The sequence below is a fragment of the Ochotona curzoniae genome, unplaced genomic scaffold (genome assembly GCF_017591425.1).
Source record: "Ochotona curzoniae isolate NIBS_2020 unplaced genomic scaffold, NIBS_Ocur_1.0 contig_2321, whole genome shotgun sequence".
In the NCBI taxonomy this organism is placed as follows: Eukaryota; Metazoa; Chordata; class Mammalia; order Lagomorpha; family Ochotonidae; genus Ochotona; species Ochotona curzoniae.
In genome coordinates, this window is record NW_024465421.1 from 8,400,586 (window position 1) to 8,420,238 (window position 19,653).

At 51.0% G+C, this 19,653-nt stretch overlaps 1 protein-coding gene across 2 annotated transcripts; it reads right to left on the reverse strand.

Annotated features, from left to right (window-relative positions):
* Nucleotides 1-8,390: 8,390 nt before the first annotated feature.
* LOC121151982 (60S ribosomal protein L39-like) lies at nt 8,391-11,563 on the reverse strand. 2 transcript variants are annotated; one of them, XM_040973856.1, is made up of 2 exons: nt 11,488-11,563; nt 8,391-8,772 (listed from the first exon to the last, which is right to left on the reverse strand). In XM_040973856.1, the coding sequence occupies exon 2, from the start codon at nt 8,721-8,723 to the stop codon at nt 8,568-8,570; it is 156 nt and encodes a 51-aa protein (XP_040829790.1). In that variant the 5' UTR covers nt 8,724-8,772; nt 11,488-11,563; the 3' UTR covers nt 8,391-8,567. The 2 variants fall into 2 exon arrangements, with proteins under 2 accessions (XP_040829790.1, XP_040829789.1); XM_040973855.1 differs by having other exon boundaries at nt 11,476-11,563.
* Between the last annotated feature and the right edge of the window lie 8,090 nt (nt 11,564-19,653).

Consider the following 19,653-nt stretch of genomic DNA (forward strand, 5'->3'; position numbering starts at 1 on the left):
GGGGACACCCCGGGCTGGCGGCCCTCCGTCTGCGTAGAACCTGAGGTTACAGCACCCACCTGGCTCACTGCTGGCTCTCACGGACAGCAGGCCCACAGGTACCCCACAAAAGGCAAGGACGACTTAGGGTATGGCCACACCGGATGCCTGAAGCTACCTGCCTGCCGGGTTTCTGGTGTCTGAGGAGGGGGCGGGGTGGGGACACCAGGCTGCCTTGCCCACCTCAAGGGGCCGAGTCTTGCCAGCACAGCACTACAGGGTCCACCCTGGCCAGCAGCTCCACTGGCATGGGTGGTCTTTGGCCTCCTGCGACGACACCTCATGGCGCCGGCATGGCCTTCACAGACATTTGCGCATGCGTCTAGGGCCACGGGCAGCACCTGCAGGTCTTCGCAGCTGTGGAGGATCTGTGCTTGACTGCCTTCTTGCCCTGCACCTGTACATCAAGGCAGGGTGACAGGACGACCTCCAGCGCCAACATGTGTGTTGGAAGCTTCCACCAGGTGCCAACCTCAGCAGTCAACTTGACAGCCCCCGCCCCCAGAGAGGCAGGGGCAAGAGGCCTTTGAGCCCAGACCCTCATTTCGTGCCATGGAACCCGCGTGGAGTGGCCAGGAGACTTTCTGACGCAGCCCTGAGCCGGCCCAACCTAGCTGGAAAATCCCCACAGCTCTAGGCCTCTCGGGCCGATCAGTGGTTCCAAAGGGCTTTCACCACCAACCTCCAGCTTCCCCGCTTCACTGCAGGACCAGTCACACTCAGAAATCCTAATGTTGCCTGTTAGAGAGGCAACTTCCGCTGTGCTGGGCATTGTGATTTGTGGGAATACTTTAACCCTCGCGGGGCTCCCAGTGACACAGGTACTGGGTGATGATCAGCATTTTACAAAGGAAGTAAGGCTCGGAGATATTAAGGGATCTGGCCAAAGCCACACAGTTAGTAAAATGTAGGAGCGGCCTTCAGACCCAGGTTGGCCTGCCAACTCCACAGCCGCCATGCGGTAGCACTTCTGGGACGCCGTGGGGTTTGACGAGGCATCCGCGGGACTCGGTAGTGGATTAGATAGACCGCTCTTTGCATTCGTGTGGTTGAGAGTCACATGTGCACCAGTGACTGAGATGACAGTTCCTACTTGTAGCTGATATGTTAGACTCAGCCCCTGAGTCCCTGGAATGGCCTCCTCCCAGACCCCTCTAGAACAATGATGCTGAAGGAAGCTGGGCTCCAGGACTAGTTCCTGTGTGGAACCTTCCTGGAAACCAGGGAAGGTGGTCCCTGGCCACCTGAGTCACTTGGGAAGTTCATTCCAGTTTCTCTGGGCAGTTTTCCAAATTCACAAACCAAGGGGATTTGGAACTGAAACATTGGAATTCTTGAAAATCATCTCATTCTGCATCTTTCGTAACTTTCTGTACTTTATCTCACTTCTCAGCATTTTGGCTAAGAACACATGCTGGCCCCGAATATAGTTTGGAGTTACAGTGACAAAGACCTAGAGGTCACGGCAATGTTAAAAACCTGAGATATTCCAGCAAGTGTTATTAGCTAATCTTTGCTTCCAAAATGTTTATATCTGCAGCAAACACTACACTGAGTTCCGATTGCCAACGTAAGGGCTTGCTTGGTGTCCAAACCCAGTATTTCTTGGAACATCATTCCTAAGACTTGGAGAAGACGCACAGTGTGTGTACGCAGGTGTGTACTCGCTTTGTGCAAAGGAGTTCCTGCTCACAGCAGACGTGACCAAGCGTTCACTTGAGTCTTTTCCTCGATTACTGAAGGGCCTCCCTGGGTTCTGTCTTGCCTTCTGCGGGGAGATCAGCCTTTCCTTGTGGATTCCTTCAACCCAGCAAGGCCTCTGTGAAGATTGGGAGGCATTCATTCTCACAGGAGAGTTCTATTTTTTCCTCATTTTGTGTTTTGGAGCAGATTGAAATTCAGTAAAACATAAATTTCCTGCTAAGTGCCACAAGGCTTTGCTCTGTGGAACACTCGTGCGCTATGCAGGCTGCACAGACGCAGGGCCCTGTGTGCTCCGAGACCATGCGGCTCCTGGGCCGGATGCCGGCTCTTCCAGGTCCCGGCTGCGAGGCCTTTCTCAGCTTAGATGTAGAAGCACGTGTGGGAAATAACCTGGGAGGGGCCGTGGCTTGGGAGTCTGCCTAAGGCATGGTTCCTGGTCCTGTTACCTACTACCTCTTTGATGATTTGGGGCCAGTTGTAACCGCTCCATTTCCCCTTCTGTAAAATGAGGCCCCCGACTGAGTCTGTTACGGAGGGTTGTCGTGAGTTTCAGTGTGATTGCAACAGGGAAAATTCCCAACGTGGAGCAGAGCACCATTGTATGTACCTGTTTGATTCATATAAATCAGGGGGGTTAGACACCGGGGTGTGTACCTCCCAGGGTTCTTGTGAGGAGGCAAGGAAGGTGGTGGGTGCGAGCAGGACTTTCTAAGCTGTGAACTGATATCTACCTGCTCCTCCTGTCTTTCCTGATGGGTTTTTCAGCAGCTCTGCTCTTAGTGTTCCCTCCCAACTAGGCAGCCCCAGAAGGGAGCTATGTGGAGGAGGCCGTGTGCCCTGGTTAGCAGAAAAAAATCGGCATAAGGCGCAGCTAGGTGAGGGTCAGTTACAGACAAATGCGCAGACCCCATAGTGTGCTCTGACCTGGGGCATGCTCAACTGCATGCAGAGGCTTGGAGCAAGGTTGGTGTCCTAGAGAACCTGGACACTGCATCAGCCTTCACATCCCAGGGAGGGGACATGGGACTGAAATGAGGCTCCTTGACCATTGTTTGGAACTGACTGGTGCAGGCTGAACTTGGGAGCGCTCCCCACCGGTTGGAGCCAGAGCCTCCTCTCCCACTGGCTGTGCACTTGAGATGTTACTCATCGCAGAGACTGCATACCCAGGCTGCTTCAGGAGTCCTTCCAGAGACTTCTATAACCCTGCCAGCAGCCCCGTAAACACCAGCTTGATTCTGGCTTTGCAGCTGAGGTCTGGGAGTCTGGGAGGAAAGATAAGGCCCTTGCCCAAGGCCACACCGTCTAGATGCTGTGACCCAGCCCTTCACCCCTTAACAAGCTGCCTCAATCCTCCAGGTGCCAGGTGGCCTGCCCAGCACCTAAGTGTCCTCTCTTGCCTTCACTAACTAGCCTTCCTCTCCTGCTGCCTCCTCCTCTGCTCTATGCTTCCGGGGCTGTTTTGCTCTGCTTAGCCCACCAGGTCCTTGGAACCCAATTCTCACACTTTTCTCTTTGTTTTGCTCATTTACGCCTAGGCTGCCCCCTTCAGCACCAGCCTGATCTACCAGCTGCCTCCCCACGGGTCCTTGGAAATTCCAGACTCTCAACTAATTGAACATTTTTCCCTTAACTCATCTCTCCTCTCGAGTCTTCCTCCCAAGTCCCCTTCCTGCGTACTGTGCCCTCTGAGCTTCAGATGCTGTCATCATGAGAGGTGGAGTCCAGCAAGGCCTTGAAAGACAAAATTCTCTTGGATACGTGCTCAGGGTTCGAGATGGGCCAGCGGTTTGCGAGCAAATGTGGGGGAGGGAATTCATTCATTTATTCATTCATTCATTCAGCTACCTTCTGGGTGCCCGGCCTTGAGCCGGATCCAGTCACCAGGACCTTGAATGCATTCATGAGTCAAGATTCCCTGGCATCAGGGACACTCTAGGCTGCTAGGGAAGAATGGCGCTAAGCAATCTTCCCCAAACACATCCTCTTTAATAAACTGTGACAGGTGTCATGAAGGAAAAGCTGGGAGCTCGGAGACAACTGTAGCTGCTCTGAATTAGGCTTGGCAGGGTGGCAAAGAAGGCTGTTTTGAGAAAGAGCAAATTACCCTAACCCTGAGATTTGAGACAGAGAGGAAGAACTTGGCACGTTGGGAGCCTATGTAGCTAGAACTGAGTGTGCAGGGAGAGGTGGCCAGATGAGGCTGGGAGGGCTGGATGGGGCCAGAGGAAGAAATAATGACTGAAAAGTCGCAGGCAGTGCCAAGGAAGTCTTTGACCCAGATCTTTTGCCACAGGTCCACCTGTTGTTAAGCTTTTACCCGATTTGTGTTATGATTGCTCTCTGTACTTACCACGTCTAGATGTGAGGGTTTTTTTTATTATTATTATTCTGAACTTCTTGAGAATATGTTGTGTACATCACACTCCCTTAGTCCAAAATGCGGTGTGTGTCTCTTCCCAAAGTGCAGTTACCCACACCCCTGAATTTGACATTGATGCAGTCCGGTAGCTAGTTTTCCACCTGTCTCGTCAGTCATCTCAATGATGTCCTTTCTGTAGCGCGTTCCCTCTAGTCCAGGATCCAGTTTCCATCCAGTCCAGGGTGACATGTTACATTCAGTTGCCATTTCTCTTTAGTGTCCTTTCATCTGGGATAGTTCACCTTTCTTCCTGTTTGGTGATGTTGACCTCACTGAAGACTGCGCTATCCCCATGTTTGAATGGAGCATTCCTCTGTTCGGATTTATCTAGTTTGCTGTTATGTATGGGGTGATGTGTTCCTGACTGGAAGACTACGTTAAGTGAGGGTGTGTTCTTCACTGTTCCCCGGGGTGGTTTTCATTTTGATCCCCCCATCAGCGTGATCTGATACCTCCTTTGCAATTACCATTTCCTCCGTGTCTAATAATCTAAGGGGGGACACTACAAGACTGTGAAAATACCCTATTCCACGTTGATGATTAAATAGATAACATTTCACATCTATGATGATTCCTGTCTGAATAAATCTTTGTGATGGTTTCAAAGTCATACCTCTTCAATTCCAGGACTCTCTCCACGTGCAATGGTTAACAATTGACATTGTTTCAACCACTTATTTATAACTTACCCTTAACAGAATGTTTGGATTTCTATTAGTTTCTATAACTTTATAATTGGCTACTAACAGGAATAATTTTGGTGTCCAAATCGCCCAGATTTAGCCAGTAGGAGCCCCTGGAGGTTGGAAGACTGGATGCTGTCCCAAGGTCAGTGAGTGGCCATGTGACACACAGACAAGGAAGCAGGAAGACCCTGCTGGAGGCTCTTATGTCATCCAGATGGGAAATGTGGCTTTGATTAGTGAGACGACATGCAGGATGGAAGGAATAGAGGAATATAAGAAGTGTTGGAGGGAGACTCAGCAGGACTTCGTAGTGCAACAAATGTGTGAGTAGTTAGGAGAGGAACTAAGGAAGGCAGGGGTGGAGTTGTGGGGTGGGTGGCTGGGTGGAGTGTATGTTTTAGACATATTGAGTTCAAGATGTCCTTGGCATCCAAGTGAGGAAGTCAAGTAGATAAGCAGAGATAAATATACACACAAGTAAATATATACACATATAGGATCCAGGAGCTTCCCCCTAGAGATGATTTTTGGATCCATGGGCTTTGATAAAATGCTGTCAAGTAAAAATGGGCACTGAGGGGTGAAAGGAGACTGAACCAGGACTCCTGAGGGCACAGTGGGGCATAGAAGTAGTAGGTGGCAGGTGACAGCCATGGAGAGATCTTGGGGGACCAGATCTCATGGACACTGGATGTCAGGCCAAATCTGAGTGTTGCAGGACCTTGAAGATAAAGAGCAGGGGGCGGGGGGGGAGAGTTTTGAGTAGTGGAGTTTGACAACGCTTGTTCTGACATCGAAGGAGAGCAATGTGGAGGGCCAGGGAAGTGGCTAATGCTGTGGTTCTTTCTCTTGGCCGTTGGAAGCTGCTCAGATGCATCTCCATGCCTGGAATGCCCTCTCCTTGTTCATCGGGGCATATAAAAGATCAAAACACCCATGTCTAGCGTACTTGTCATGACTTCGGGCTGGGGTCTTTCCCCAGCCTAGCACAGTGGTGTCAGTGTATGCATGGGCTGGGGTCTGAAGTTCCCTGGGACTTGCTGGGGACCATAATTTTCTGCTCTGATGCCTCAAGTTCAGTATGGTGTTTGTGGTCTAGGCAACCACCCATTTAAGCCTATACTGTGTCCACTCCCACCTCACCATATACCATGGGACATGGGTTCAAGTCTGAATAAACATCCCCAGTGTGTCTTCTTAGCAGTATCTCTGAGGTGCCAACAGCCCACTGACAGATGCAACGGGAGACTGAGATTTTAAAGAGAAGGGGGAGCGATGCAATTACTTAATTGGCTAATCATCCACCTGCAAGAAGTGGCATATATGGACACTATTCTGCATCCAGAACGCTCCACTTCCCATCCAGCTCCTTGCTTGTGGCCTGAGAAAGCAGTAGAGGATGGTCCAAAGCCTGGGGATCGGCTCAGCTCTGGCAATTGCAGCTATTTGGGGAGTGAACCAGCAGATGTCTCCCCTTCTTTCTGTAAATCTGCCTTTCTAATGAAAATAAATAAATCTTAAGAAATAAAAAGAACAGAGGGAAGGACAAACCCTGTGAAGACCAAGAATGGCAAGGGCGTTTCAGGTTGGATAAAACAGGGTAGGCCCTTGGGGAAGGTGGCACTTGAAGGCCAAGAAAACTATTTTCCATTCCCTATAAGAAAAGTTGCTTAGTGGAAAAGAGAAGATTTTAAAAAATATTAAAGCCCCACTTTCTAATGTTCTCTCTCATGTTCTGATGCCACCATCAGCACAGCTGTTACCAAGTACATAATATTCCTAGGTTCTCTTATGGTTGGCCTCAGTCCTTCCCAGCCTCATGGCATTTGCTCAGGGCCTGTGGCTGGGCAGTAAGGACTGAAGCAACCCCAGGGACCAGAGGCAACTCAGGGATCAGTGCCTGAGCCCATCCATCCACTGTTGCACTCAGGACACAATGCATACCATGCACACCTTGAGGATACAGCAGGTACTGGGACATGGTTCCTGTCCTGTCGAATTTAATGGTAAGGGAGGGCTGAGTGAGAGGCCAGCACTGTGGCACAGTAGGTTACGCTGCCTCCTGGCGTGTCTGCATATCTGAGTGCCTGATTCTAGTCCCTGCTACAGCACTTCTGACTCAGCTTCCTGTTACTGCATCCCAGAAGGCAGTAGATGATAGTTCAAGTACTTGGCTTCCTGTGATCCAAGTGGGAAACCTGGATGGAATTCCAATATGGCCTGTTCGCTCTTGCAGGCATTTAGGGAGTGACCCAGTGGAGATTTCTCTCTCTCTGCCTTTCAAATAAACACCTTTTTCCCCCTGAAAAGATTAAGTGTAGAGCAGCATGTAGCAGGCCGCAGTGGGTGCACGGTGTGTGATGACTTCTGGAGAAGGGAACTAAAGCCTTGGGAGTCAAGGAGAACAGGAGACCCAGCACGAGCGGGGAGCTGGGGAGAGGCCCGCAGATGCCAGCGGTGGCCACGGTCAGGTGCACGCCACCAAGTTCACAAGCAGACAGCACCTCTGGGCTACTTTCGGGCCTCAGAGTACTTGTTCTTGTTATTTCTAGTACTTTCTTCCTCCTGTTTTTAGTGGACTACTGTTACACTATTTCCCAAAATCTCAACTTGCATGCTTAAATAATTCATTCTTTCCTTTTTCACACTTAAAAGCATGTTGTGCTTTTCCATAGAGCTTTAGCTGTATCCTAGTTTTTTTTAAGTTGCAAAGACTTTTTTTTAAAAAACATTGATTTATTTTATTGCAAACTCAGATATACAGAGAGGAGGAGAGACAGAGAGGAAGATCTTTTGTCCGATGATTCTCATTCCCCAGGTGACCGCAATGGCCAGTGCTGCGCCGATCTGAAGCCAGGAGCCAGGAACTTCTTCTAGGTCTTCCACAGGGGTGCAGGGCCCCAAGGCTTTGGGCCATCCTCGACAGCTTTCCCAGGCCACAGGCAGGGAGCTGGATGGGAAGTAGGGCTGTCAGGATTAGATCTGGCACCCATATGGGATCCCAGCTTGTTCAAGGCAAGGACTTTAGCCACTAGACCACTGTGCCAGGCCCTGTATCCTAGTTTTTTAAGAAAATCTTTCCTGGGCCCTGTGCAACAGCATAATGGTTAAGCTCCTCACTGGATCCTGGCACATGCAAGACAAAGACTTAGCCATTAGGCTACCGTGCTGGGCCTTATCTTTGTATTTTTGTGAGCAGAAGGAACCCATATGGGCACAGGTTCGTGTCCCAACGGTTCCACTTCCCATCCAGCTCCCTGCTTGTGGCCTGGGAAAGCAGTGGAGGACGGCCCAAAGCTTTGGGACCCTGCACCCACATGGGAGGCTGGAAAAAGCTCCTGCCTCAGGCTTGGCCTAGGCTGGCCATTGCAGCCATTTGGAAAGTGTGAGTCAGTGGATGGAAAATTTCTGCCTTGCTCTCTTGCTTTATCTCCGTAATTCTGCCTTTCAAATAATAAGGAAAATATTTTATAGGAGTATGTTGCTTAATTCCTAAATGTTGTGAATTTCCAAATTTCTCAAAATTCTTTTTTGACTTTACAGCCAAAAACCAAAGTTTTCACAAATTTATTACTGAACTAACACACTAGTACAGATTACCGAAACAAAAGGGAAAGCCATTTTCCCAATGCAAAGAGTGGTGACATTTTCAACTTGACAAGATGACAATAACCCTGGGGCGCAGCGCAGACACACGTGCCATCCGCTGCAGTCCCTCACAGTCCCAGCTTGGTTCTCCGCCAGTGTCTCCTCTTGGAGTTGTACCGGATTTTGTTGCCAGTTTTCATCCAAATCCACTGGGGGATGGGGCGGTTTTGCTTCTGTTTCTTGGCCAGGAACCGCTTGATCCGGAAAGTCTTGTGGGAAGACATGGCAGGGGAGAATGGAGACTTCACTTGGCAAAGGGGCGATGCGGGCAGGCTGGCAAGGGAGAGACAAGCCTGTTACTGCCTTGAAATTACATTCTAGGAAAAAGTGGCATGCATTTAACCTTTTAAAATTCACTATGATATGTTTTATGGTCTAACGCGTGGTCTCTCTTGGAGAACAGGCCATACGCTCTTGCTTAAAATGCACACTGAATTCATAACACTGTTGTCAGGCCTGCTGAGTTCTAGGTAGTCTCCCTAGTTTATTACTGATATTGGGGATCTGAAGTCTCTAGCTCTAACTGCCTATTTCTCCTTTCAGTTTTTTTTTTTAAAGATTTTAATAATTGTTTACATACTTGAGAGGGATGCACACCCATGTGGGCTTCTTATTAGGATGGGTTAGGTATGGAGGAAGGTGGGTGCAACAGTGTCTTTTTTTCTCCTGTGTCAGAAGTGGGGAGGGGGAAGATAGGGCCACTCCTTGCAGTCAAACTACATCAGCACCCAGGGATGGGGGACGGTCCTTTGATGACGCCCCAGAGACCACAATGTGGGAAGAGTGTCCTCAGAGCATTACTTGAGTGGTTTTGATAGCGATGAGAAGTTGTTGGGTTTCAAGATCCACAGACCCAGGATCTCCCTTCAGTTCTGTCAGAAAGACTGCCAACTCAAAGTTTTATATCTGGAAATTCTCCTAAAAGAGCAAATCAATGACGAGTGATCTGGGCCAGTCCTATGGTGCAGAGGGTTAAGCCGCAGCTTGGGACTCTGACATCCCACATCAATTTAAGTTGTGGGGCCCGGCGCGGTGGCGCTAGTGGTTAAGTCCTCGCCTTGCACGCCCGGGATCCCATATGGGCGCTGGTTCTAATCCCGGCAGCCCCGCTTCCCTTCCAGCTCCCTGCCTGTGGCCTGGGAAAGCAGTTGAGGACGGCCCAAGGCTTTGGGAACCTGCACCCGCGTGGGAGACCCGGAAGAGGCTCCTGGCTTCGGATCGGCATGGTATCGGCCCGTTGCGGCTCACTTGGGGAGTGAATCATCGGATGGAAGATCTTCCTCTCTGTCTCTCCTCTCTGTATATCCGCCTTTCCAATAAAAAATAATAAAAATAAATCTTTAAAAAAAAAAAAAAAAAAAAAAACAATTTAAGTTGTGGCTGCTCCACTTGCAATCCAGCACCCTGTTAATGCACCTGGGAAAGCCGCGAAAGACACCCAAGTGCTACCATCCACGTGGGAGACTCGGGCCGACTTGTGGCTCATGGCTTTGGCCTGCCACAGCCTTGGTTGTTGCATCAGGGAGTGAACCAGCAGACAGAAGACCGCCCTCCATCATTCCCTGTTTCTCTGTCACTCTTAACTTCCAGATAGACAGATAAAAAAATTATCCAGATAATATATGGACCTGTTTTTCAATAAATGCTAAAATGAAAGAACACTAAATAGTAACTTAAAATCACAAAAAAATAATCAATCGGTGCCATCCCTGTGACATAGCGTTGACACCAATATCCCTGATGGGCGCTGGTTCGTGTCCTGACTGCTCCACTTCCTATCCAGCTCTCTGCTTGTGGCCTGGGAAAGCAGTGGAGGATGGCAAGTTCCTGGGCTTCTACACCCATGTGGGAAACCTGGAGGAGGCTCCTAACTCCTGGTTCCAGATCGGCTCAGCAATGGCTTCTGTGGCCATCAGAGGAGTGAATTAGTGAATGGAAGATCTTTCTCACTGTCTTCTCTGTAAATCTGCTTTTCCAACAAAATACATCTTAAAAAAAGAAACAAAAAACCACAAGGAAGCCTACAGCCTGGATAGGATACTGCCCTCTGGTTCTGCCCCTTGTTGCCTGTCTCCAATTTAACTGTTACAGGAAGCGCCAGAGATCCTGCCCTCCCCACTCAACCTGCACTGCCATCTGGAGCACACTGTGGTCACACCCCCTCCTTACACACCCTACTCCCAAAACCAAGACCGAGGAGTGAAACTGGATCCCCAGGAATTGGAGATGTGCAACATGGTCCCTCCTTGCTTCATCTGCTGCCGGGTGCCCTGCTCACACCCTGGCTTCTCCGAGGGGAACACTGCAAGTACTGACAAGCCCCTGGTCAAGTCGTGCACATGCGGACAGGCTGTATTGTATGTGTATTGATTTGGGGGCGAGGGGGATGAGGGGTCTTCCTGAGACTAGCCTTGCCCCTTTCCAATCAGTTCCCAACCGGCAGCAGCCAAGTGCGATCCTTTTTGAAAATTTTAGGGCTGGCCCTCCTCAGCTCAGAATCCCACCGGGAGGGAGTCCGATGCTAAGCCGCGCACCACACCCGTCCTCTCCCGTCTGGATCCTCAGCCTGGACTGCGCCTCTCCAAGCCTGGGCGCCCATGGAGTGAAGTAACCGGTTCCAACAGCCTTTCGGAGAAGGCGAGAAGCCTCGAGCCCTTCGAACGCCGCCCGCCGCGGGCGCCCACTCCGCGGTTCAAACGCCGACACCAAACGCCCGCCTTTTCCTCGCCAATGCCGCCACTCGGAGCGGCACGCCACGCCGAACAGCACCAGCAGTGAGCCCCAACCCCGCTTCATCCGCGAGTTTAAAATGGAAAAATCTAGAATTTTTCTCTACCCGTCCGCCCCTCCCACCTCCAACTAAGCTCGGGTTCCGCTCGGCTTTTTTTTGAAAGCGCGCGGCCCGGGATCATCACCACACCAGCCTGGGCAAGGCCCCACGCAGCCAACCAATCAACAACCTCCGTCCCTTTTTACCCTTTCCGAGACCTTGGCTTCCCGACCGCGGTGCCAAGAAGGGCGGGTCGGCGGCCAGCTCGGCGGCAGGACGGCTCAGCTGGGCCGGTTGCCTAGGTCACCCCTGGGCTTCCGCCGGCCCGAGGGAGCGAGGGGGCGGGGCGAGGGGCGGACGTCCCGCCCCCAGCACAGAGCGGGGCCTGGGATTGGCTCGCTGCCGCGTGGGTCCCGCCCCCCAGCTCGGGGCGCTTGGCGTGCCCTTCGGGTGGCTGCGCGGCCTCTGGTCTGACGGCGAGGCGGAGGTGGCGGTTGGCGCGTCGTGGGCACCGCGGCCGCCTGAGGAGGAGGACCGGGCAGGGCGGCTCGTTGGCCGGAACACCTGAGTTCGCCCCGAAGACTTCCCCGAGCGCCGGGAGAGGTGCCCCGGGCCCCAGGGACCCTGCTGAGCGGGACGTTCCGGTGCTTCGTCCGCGGGACTTCGGCCAGCGCCAGTCGGGTGCCCAAGGCGCCGTTGGTGATCCCCAAAGAGCTTGCGCCTTGTGTCCGGCGCTGCTGGTTTCTGGGCTCTGGGTCCTCAGTCATGAATGAGCAGGCTTGGGATAGCCCTGTACTACCCTTGCCCGCCCGGGTCAACCTTGTTTGTAAAGATTTGACAGTTTTCTAGGGATCTAAGCCGTTTGCATTACGGTCTTCTTAGCCACCTTCATTTTCCAGAACTTAACAGAAGGAATAACAGCTGCAGGCTAGTACCTAAAAAGTGAAGTACAGGGTCTGGAGCAAGCAGTCAGGTCCCTGTGACTTATTTGGAAAGCCGGAGTTAAGCCCCGGGCTCCTGGCTTTGGCCTGGCCAAGCCCCAGCTGTTGCAAACATCTGGGGAGGGAAACAGGAGACTGGCAATTTCCTACCCTTCAAAGAAAACTATTCAAATAACTTGAAAACAGAAGTAAATTTTCTTTTGTTTTTCCTCACTGTCACTCTGATCCCTTCAGAACTGCTCAGCTGTGATGTCCCAAACTCGCCTTTGTCACCTGTGGTCATCCAAACAAGGAAAATCAAAAAGCCACGGGGAGCAACATTTATGTGAGACATCCAGACAGCTCGCGGGTGATGGTGGTGGCAGCTAAGAGACGATGCTTGTTTGTGGGTGATGAGAATGCCGTAAGATGGATGCTGGTAATGGCTGCCCAATTGGGAATGTAGTACACATCATTGAAATGTACACTTTATAACTAGAGGAAGTGACGTGTGTAACGCCCCAGTGCCACAGTTACATTCAATGAGATGTCAGAAGGACCAGTGCCATGGTGAAATCAGCTAAGCTGCCTCCACCTTTGGCGCTGGCATCCCGTAAGGGTGCTGGCTTGTATCCCGGATGCTCCATTTTTGATCCAGCATTCTGCTTATGGCCTGGGCAAGCAGCAGAGGGTAGCCCAAAGCTTTGGGATCCTGCACCCATGTGGGAGACACAGAAGAAGCTCCTGGCTTGGGATCTGCTCAGCTCTGGCCATTGTGGCCATTTAGGGGTGTGAGGCAGCAGATGGGAGGAGCTCTCTGGCTCTTCTCTCTGTAAATCTGCCTTCAAAAAGAATGAGAAGCATCTTAGAGACCAGAAAACAAAATAACAGACCAGCCTGTGCCTTTGCTGTTTCTGAGGTTCTGTGTGTTTACAGTGTACCTCCAAAAGGTCATGGCAAATGGGATTAAAAGATAATTCAAAGATAATGCACCTTGTCCCGTGGACTTTGTGGCAAATTTTTGTTTCATTGATGTGAAAGGCAACATACGAGAGAAAACTTCCACCCACTGGTTCACTCCCCACAGGTCCACAGCAGCAAGGGCTGGGCCAGGTTGAACTCTGCCTGGATCTCCCACATGGGGAGAAGGGGGTCCCCAGGCACTTGGGCCGTCACCTGCTGCCTCCCAGGGTGTGGGTGAGCAGGAAGCTGGATGGAAAGAAAAGATGGGAACTCCAAACTCAGGCACTGCCAACGGGGGGCTTAACGCTCGGACAACACTGGCCCCTGACAAAGGCTACCCTGCATAGAAGAGGACAGATGTGGAAGGAATAGAAATGATGGGAAGGGGAAGAGTAGTTGGTGAAGTGGCTAAGAGGCCGCTTGGGACGCTCACACCAGCAGGCGCACCCTGAGAGTGGCAGGCAAGTCTCAAGTACTGGAGTGCTTGTACCCACCCCCGACGGGAGACAGACCGAGTGTCACAGGCACCCAGCCGGGGCTGTTGCATGCATTTAGGGAGCAGAACAGCAGATAGAAAATTTCTTTGTCTTTTTTTTTTTTTTTTTAGGTGGGGGGATTTTTTTTCCTCTCATATTTTTTTTGGGGGGGGGAGGTGCAATTCTTTCTTTGTTTGAAATATTTTACAGAGACAGAAGACAGAAACGTCTTGTCTTCACTGGTTCACTCCCCAAATGGCCACAGTGGCCATAGCTGAGCTGAACTGAAGCTAGGAGCCAGAAGCTTCATTTGGATCTCCCTCACGACTGGCAGAAACTCAAAGAGTTGGCAATCCTTGGTTCCATTGCAGGAGTATTGACAGGGACCTGGGTCTGAAGAACAGTAGGACTTGAAATGGTGCTCACTATGGGCTGCTGGCATTATAAGCAGCGGTTTAATGTGTTGTGGCACAGCACCTCCCGAGTGTCGTCGTCTTTCGTGGTTTTCCTTTTCGGGGCTGCTTCAGAATGCCCTTAGCATAAGAGGCTGTTGTTTCTCTGGAGGCATTTTGAGGATGAGTATCATTTTAACAGTTTACTCATGCAACTGAGTATTAAATGTCTACTTCATTGTATCTTTACTAAAAACCTACCTTCTCTCCCCAATTGTGGGCCATTCTCAGCTGCTTTCCCAGGTGCATCAGCAGGGAGCTGGATGGGAAGTGGGGCAGCCAGGACCTGAACTGCTGTCCATATGGGAGGTTGGCACCACAGGTAGAGACTTAGCAAGGGTTAGCTATTTCTGCAAGCAGTACATAATCAAATTCTACTGGATAATCTCTTAGGTTAAAGATGGCATTTTATGCTTGTTCTTCATCTGCGTCATGAAGCTCACTTTCAAGCAGCACAGCTAGACACCGATGGGCTCCTAATGGGGGATGTACAGCATTTGATTTTAAAAACCTCCTGCTGCTTTGAGTGAATTTCTGCCTCTGACTCAGGTGAAATGAGAGAACGGGACCCCCAGGAGATGCAAGATGAGTGGAGACAACAAATGCGGCCTTGCTGCTGAATGGGGGGAAGGGACTCATGTTGCGGACCGAAAAGCTGGGACGCTTGAGGCAGAACTCAAGGATTCGAAAGGAGGAGTCAGGGATGCTGCGTGGCGAGACAGTGCACAGTGCCTGGAGCCCTGCACAGTGCCTGGAGCCCTGCAGGATGGCGCTAGAGTCTAACTCCCTCCCCACCCCTGCAGGCGCCCCAGGGCAAGGGGCCAAGGTTTGCTCCCTCTCAACTCTATACTTCAGTTTCTGCTGCCTGGACTAAGGGAGGCCAGAGCTATGGCGGAGACAAAAATAACTTGTGGCAAGAGGCCCTTGGCACAGGAGACATGCGTTAGAGTGGAAATCGGGATGTCAAATCCCAGCCCTGGCAGGGAGGGGGCAGGCCCTAGACATCTGGGAGGCAAGGAGGGCGGCCTGGCAGGGGCTGGAGCTGGGGTGCTAGCACAGCTTGTACCCATCCTAGGCAGGCTTGCTTTGAACCTGCTAGGCAGACCACAAGGGCCAAACAGCAGACGGCAGGGGCACACACCTGACACTGTGGCTAAGACACGGCTGGGGACTCAAGCATCCCCTGTGGGAGTGCTTGGTTCAACTTCCCACCCCTCGGCTTCCAGTCCAGCTCAAGTACTCAGGTCTCTGCCTTGCACACGGAAGGCTTGGACTGAGTTCCAGGTTCCTGACTTCGGCCTGTTCCTGGCTGTTATGGACATTTCGGTACTAAATCAGTAGTTCAAAGATCTCTTCCCCCCACTTCTTTTAACTAAAATGAAAACAAATTTTAAAAATAGTTGTTTTTATATGAAAGGCAAACCCTACAGAGAGGAGAGGCAGGGAGAAAAGGATCTTCCAGGGCCCGGCGCGGTGGCGCAAGTGGTTAAGGTCCTTGCCTTGCACGCCCGGGATCCCATATGGGCGCCGGTTCTAATCCCGGCAGCCCCGCTTCCCTTCCAGCTCCCTGCCTGTGGCCTGGGAAAGCAATCCAGGACGGCCCAAGGCTTTGGGAACCTGCACCCGCGTGGGAGACCCGGAAGAGGCTCCTGGCTTTGGATTGGCATAGTATCGACCCGTTGCGCTCAGTGGACGGAAGATCTTCCTCTCTGTATATCCGCCTTTCCAATAAAAATAATAAAAAGGAAAAGATCTTCCATTCACTGGTTCACTCTCCAGGTGGCTGCAATGGCCAGAGCTGAACAGATCTGCAGCCAGGAGATTCTTCTGGGTCTCCCATGTGGTGCAAGGTCCCAAGGACCTGAGCCTTCCTTTGCTGATTTCCCAGGCCATTAGCAGGGAGCTGGATGGGAAGTGAAGCAGCTGGGACTAGAACCAGCACCCATATGAGATGCCAGCACTTGGAGGAAGAGAATTAGCCTGTGAATCAGAAGTCTGGCCCCAATGCAAGCTTTTTTTTGTTAATGGAAAAAAACAGGACCCAAAGCAACAGCCTATTAGTAAATCCTTGCCTTGCATCTGCAGGGATCCCATATGGGCACTAGTTTGTATTAAATGCTCCACTTCCCATCTAGGCCCCTGTTTGTGGCCTTGGAAAACGGTAGAGTATGGCTCAAAACCTTGGGACCCTGCACCCGAGTGGAAGACCTGGATGAAGCACCTGGCTTCAGATCAGCTTAGCTTTAGCCATTGTGATGACTTAGGGTGTGACCCAATGGATGGAAGATCTTTCTTTCTCTCTATAGATCTGCCTTTCCAAAAATAATAATAATCATAATAAATCCTACCAAGCAACAGTCTGCACCTCTGTGCTCTTGTTCGCCCGCCTGTCTCCAGGTTAGACTGGATCAAGAAGTGGACGTTGCAATGGCTAAGTGTCTACTGCTTACTGAGGCAGGCAGGACCACTCCCCCAACCCCAGCTTGCACGAGCCACATGACCAATATGTGCCTAGGCCTCCAATTAGCAAACCACCCACTGTTGACAAACATGAATCATTCCAGTGGCACAGACAGGGTGCCACCCACTGGCTGGTTTATGCCCCGCCAAATGCCCACCTACAACAGCGGGGAAGCCAGGAGCTGGGCGCTCCATCCTGCTTTCCCAGGAGGCGTCAGGGCCCCAGGCACTTGAGCCAGCAGTGCTGCCCCCTAGCGTCTGTGTGAGCAGGCGGAGAGCGCCACAAGCGGAGCTACCCAGTGACCCCCAATGGGGGACAAAGTGGTCTTCATGGTGAAACTGAGCCCTTGCTCCCCTCCGTAAGTCACTTTTTAAAATTAGTTAGTTTTAGATTTGCTTGTTTGTTTCTAAGGCAGAGTTACTTGGAGAGAGGGAGAAATAGAGATCTTCCATCCCTGGTTCACTCCCCCAGATGGCTGGACCAGGCAGCAGCCAGGAACTCCATCCTGGTCGCTCACGTGGGTGTGGTGAGGGGGGCCCAAGCGCCTGGACCATCCTCCGTTGCTTTTCCCAGGCTATCAGCAGGGAGCTGGATCAGAAGCAGAGCCGCTGGGACTCGAACCCATGCTTGGATACAGAATGCTTGCTGGAATCACAGGCACAGTTTAACCTGCACTGGAGTACCAGTCCCATCTTTAACACGTGTATAAACAGAACTTTATACCATATGATCCATGTACCAACCCAAGTGCAAGTTACCATCCCTCCCCCCAAGCTGATTTTCTATGCTATTTTATTAGATTTAATTTTGTTTTATTTGTATTTTGTCAGTGGTGCTACCGTGCCCGCTGCCACTGCCACTGTCAGCAACAATGGCAGCTGTGTGTCCTGGCGTATGCCAGACACCTGTTGTTTAATCCATGGCTCTGCGAATGCCCGGCCTCTGCTTTGAACCCAAGTGAGATATAAATAAAGATACAAATAAACACCACTGCAAAAACTCCCCTGTCTCTTTTACGTGACCCAGTTAAAGGTGTCTTTTTCATTTCTTGCAGTCTTGGCTCTTAGAGAAGGGCTGCTCGTCCTTGGCCCCACTGGTGTTCTTATGAGCCCGTGTTCAGACACAGACCAGCCTCCCAAGCAGGACATAATCCCAGAGCACTCAGGAGCGTGAGTCTAGCGATGACATCAACAACTAAGCCTGTAGATCTCAGGGCAGTGGTGATGGCACACAGTTCCCAGGAGTCGTGGCCCCCGACCAACATTTACCAGTCCTTTATATACAGGCACTTCACACGTTCATGGATGGCCCCGTGCAATAGCTCAACTGGCTAATCCTCCACCTCCAAGTACCGGAATCCCATATGGGTGCTGGTTCGTATTCCAGCAGCTCCACTTCCCTTCCAGCTCCCTGTTTGTGGCCTGGGAAAGCAGCAGAGGATGGCCCAAAGCCTTGGCACCCTGTACCCTCTAGGGAGACCCGGAAGAAGCTCCTGGCTTCAGATGGGCTTAGCTCCAGTGGTTGCGGCCACTTGGGGAGTGAACCAGTAGATGGAAGATCTTTCTCTCTGTCTCTCCTTCTTTCTGTAAATATGACTTTCCAATAAAAATAAGTCTTAAAAAAAAAGTTCATGGAAAATGAACCTGAAAGGCACATTGAGGGGCAGGCATTCAGCCTGTTGGTTAAGCAGAAGGTTTGAGAGAACTGAGTCCCACACTGAGTGCTAGGTTCAAGTCCTCACTTCACTTCTGGATCAGTTTGGGAGTGACTGCTTCCCTCTAATACCACCCACACTGATATCACCCAGATGGGACCACACTGCCCCCACATCTGCCATGTCGAGTAGGGTCTATGTTTTAAAACGATTGATTTTTGCATTGGAAAGGCAGATTTACAAAGTGAAGGAGAGACAGAGAGAGCTTGTTCACTTCCCAGGTGGCTACAACGGCCAGAGCTGAGCCAGATCTGAAGCCAGGAACCAGGACCTTCATCCTGGTTTTCCACGTGAAGTGCAGGGGCCCAAGGCCTTGGGCCATTCTCCGCTGCTTTCCCAGGCCATTAGCAGAGAGCTGGACTGGAAATGGAGTAGCTAAGACTCAACCACTGGGGAAAGCCAGGCTACAGGTGGAGGTTTAATTGGCTGTGTCACAGGGCCTGCCCTAGGAGCTTTTTTTTTTTTTTTTTTAAGTTACAAGGCTAAGTTCACAGGCCAAGGTAATGTTGAAAGTCTAATTTATATAGATTTCAGCAAAGGTGTGTGATAAAATCTTTCTTCACTTCCTTTAGACAAGATGGAGAGAGATAGGCTGAATGTGCTATGCTGGAAGTTACCGCTAATTACAAGATTATGTAACAGCATGGCTCATGGTCTAGCCTAGCGGTTAAGATGCCTCCACTCCACCTCAGCATACCGGAGTTCTGTTCCCCTCCAGTTCCTGACTTACAGACACAAAGGACACATCTCCCATGCACTGGGGTCACTCCCACATATCTGCAACAGCCAGAGCTCAGCCAGGCTTCAGCCAAGAGCTCAGAATTCTTCTATGTGGGTGGCAGAGACCCACCCACTGGGGGCTGCCAGGAGGCTCTGTCAGCAGGAGGCTGGGAAGGAAGGAGAGGAGCTTAGACTAGAACCAGGCACTCTAAAATGGGATAGAGTTGTTCCAAAAAGTACTATTATTATTTTTATTATTATTTTAATGTTAAATATTGTTTACATAGTAGAGAGGGATACATGTCCATGTGGGTCTCTGAGTAGGACAGGAAGGGTCATGGTACGGAGAGCGGTGGGTGGGACAAATGTTTCAATTGTTTTTTTTTCCTCCTGTGTGTGTGGGGAGGGGTGGTTCTCCTTGATGTCAAAGTACATCAGCACCCGGTGGTGATGGGGGACGATCAGTTGGTGACATCTTAGAGACCACGATGTGGGGAACAGTATTCTGAGGATGTTACTTGAATGGTTTTGATCGTTCTGAGATGTTTTTGGCTTCACTGCATCAGAGTTAAGAAAATCTATCCAAGATTGGCTGTGCAGGTCCACCTTAGCGCATCCACAGGTCCAGGAACACGCTGCTAGCTTGGCCAGGAGAGTGATCCAACTTGTTCTGCTTCC

Bases quoted from the DNA above. Each gene is read 5' to 3' on its own strand.
- LOC121151982 (XM_040973856.1), bottom strand. From the start codon at position 8,723: ATGTCTTCCCACAAGACTTTCCGGATCAAGCGGTTCCTGGCCAAGAAA.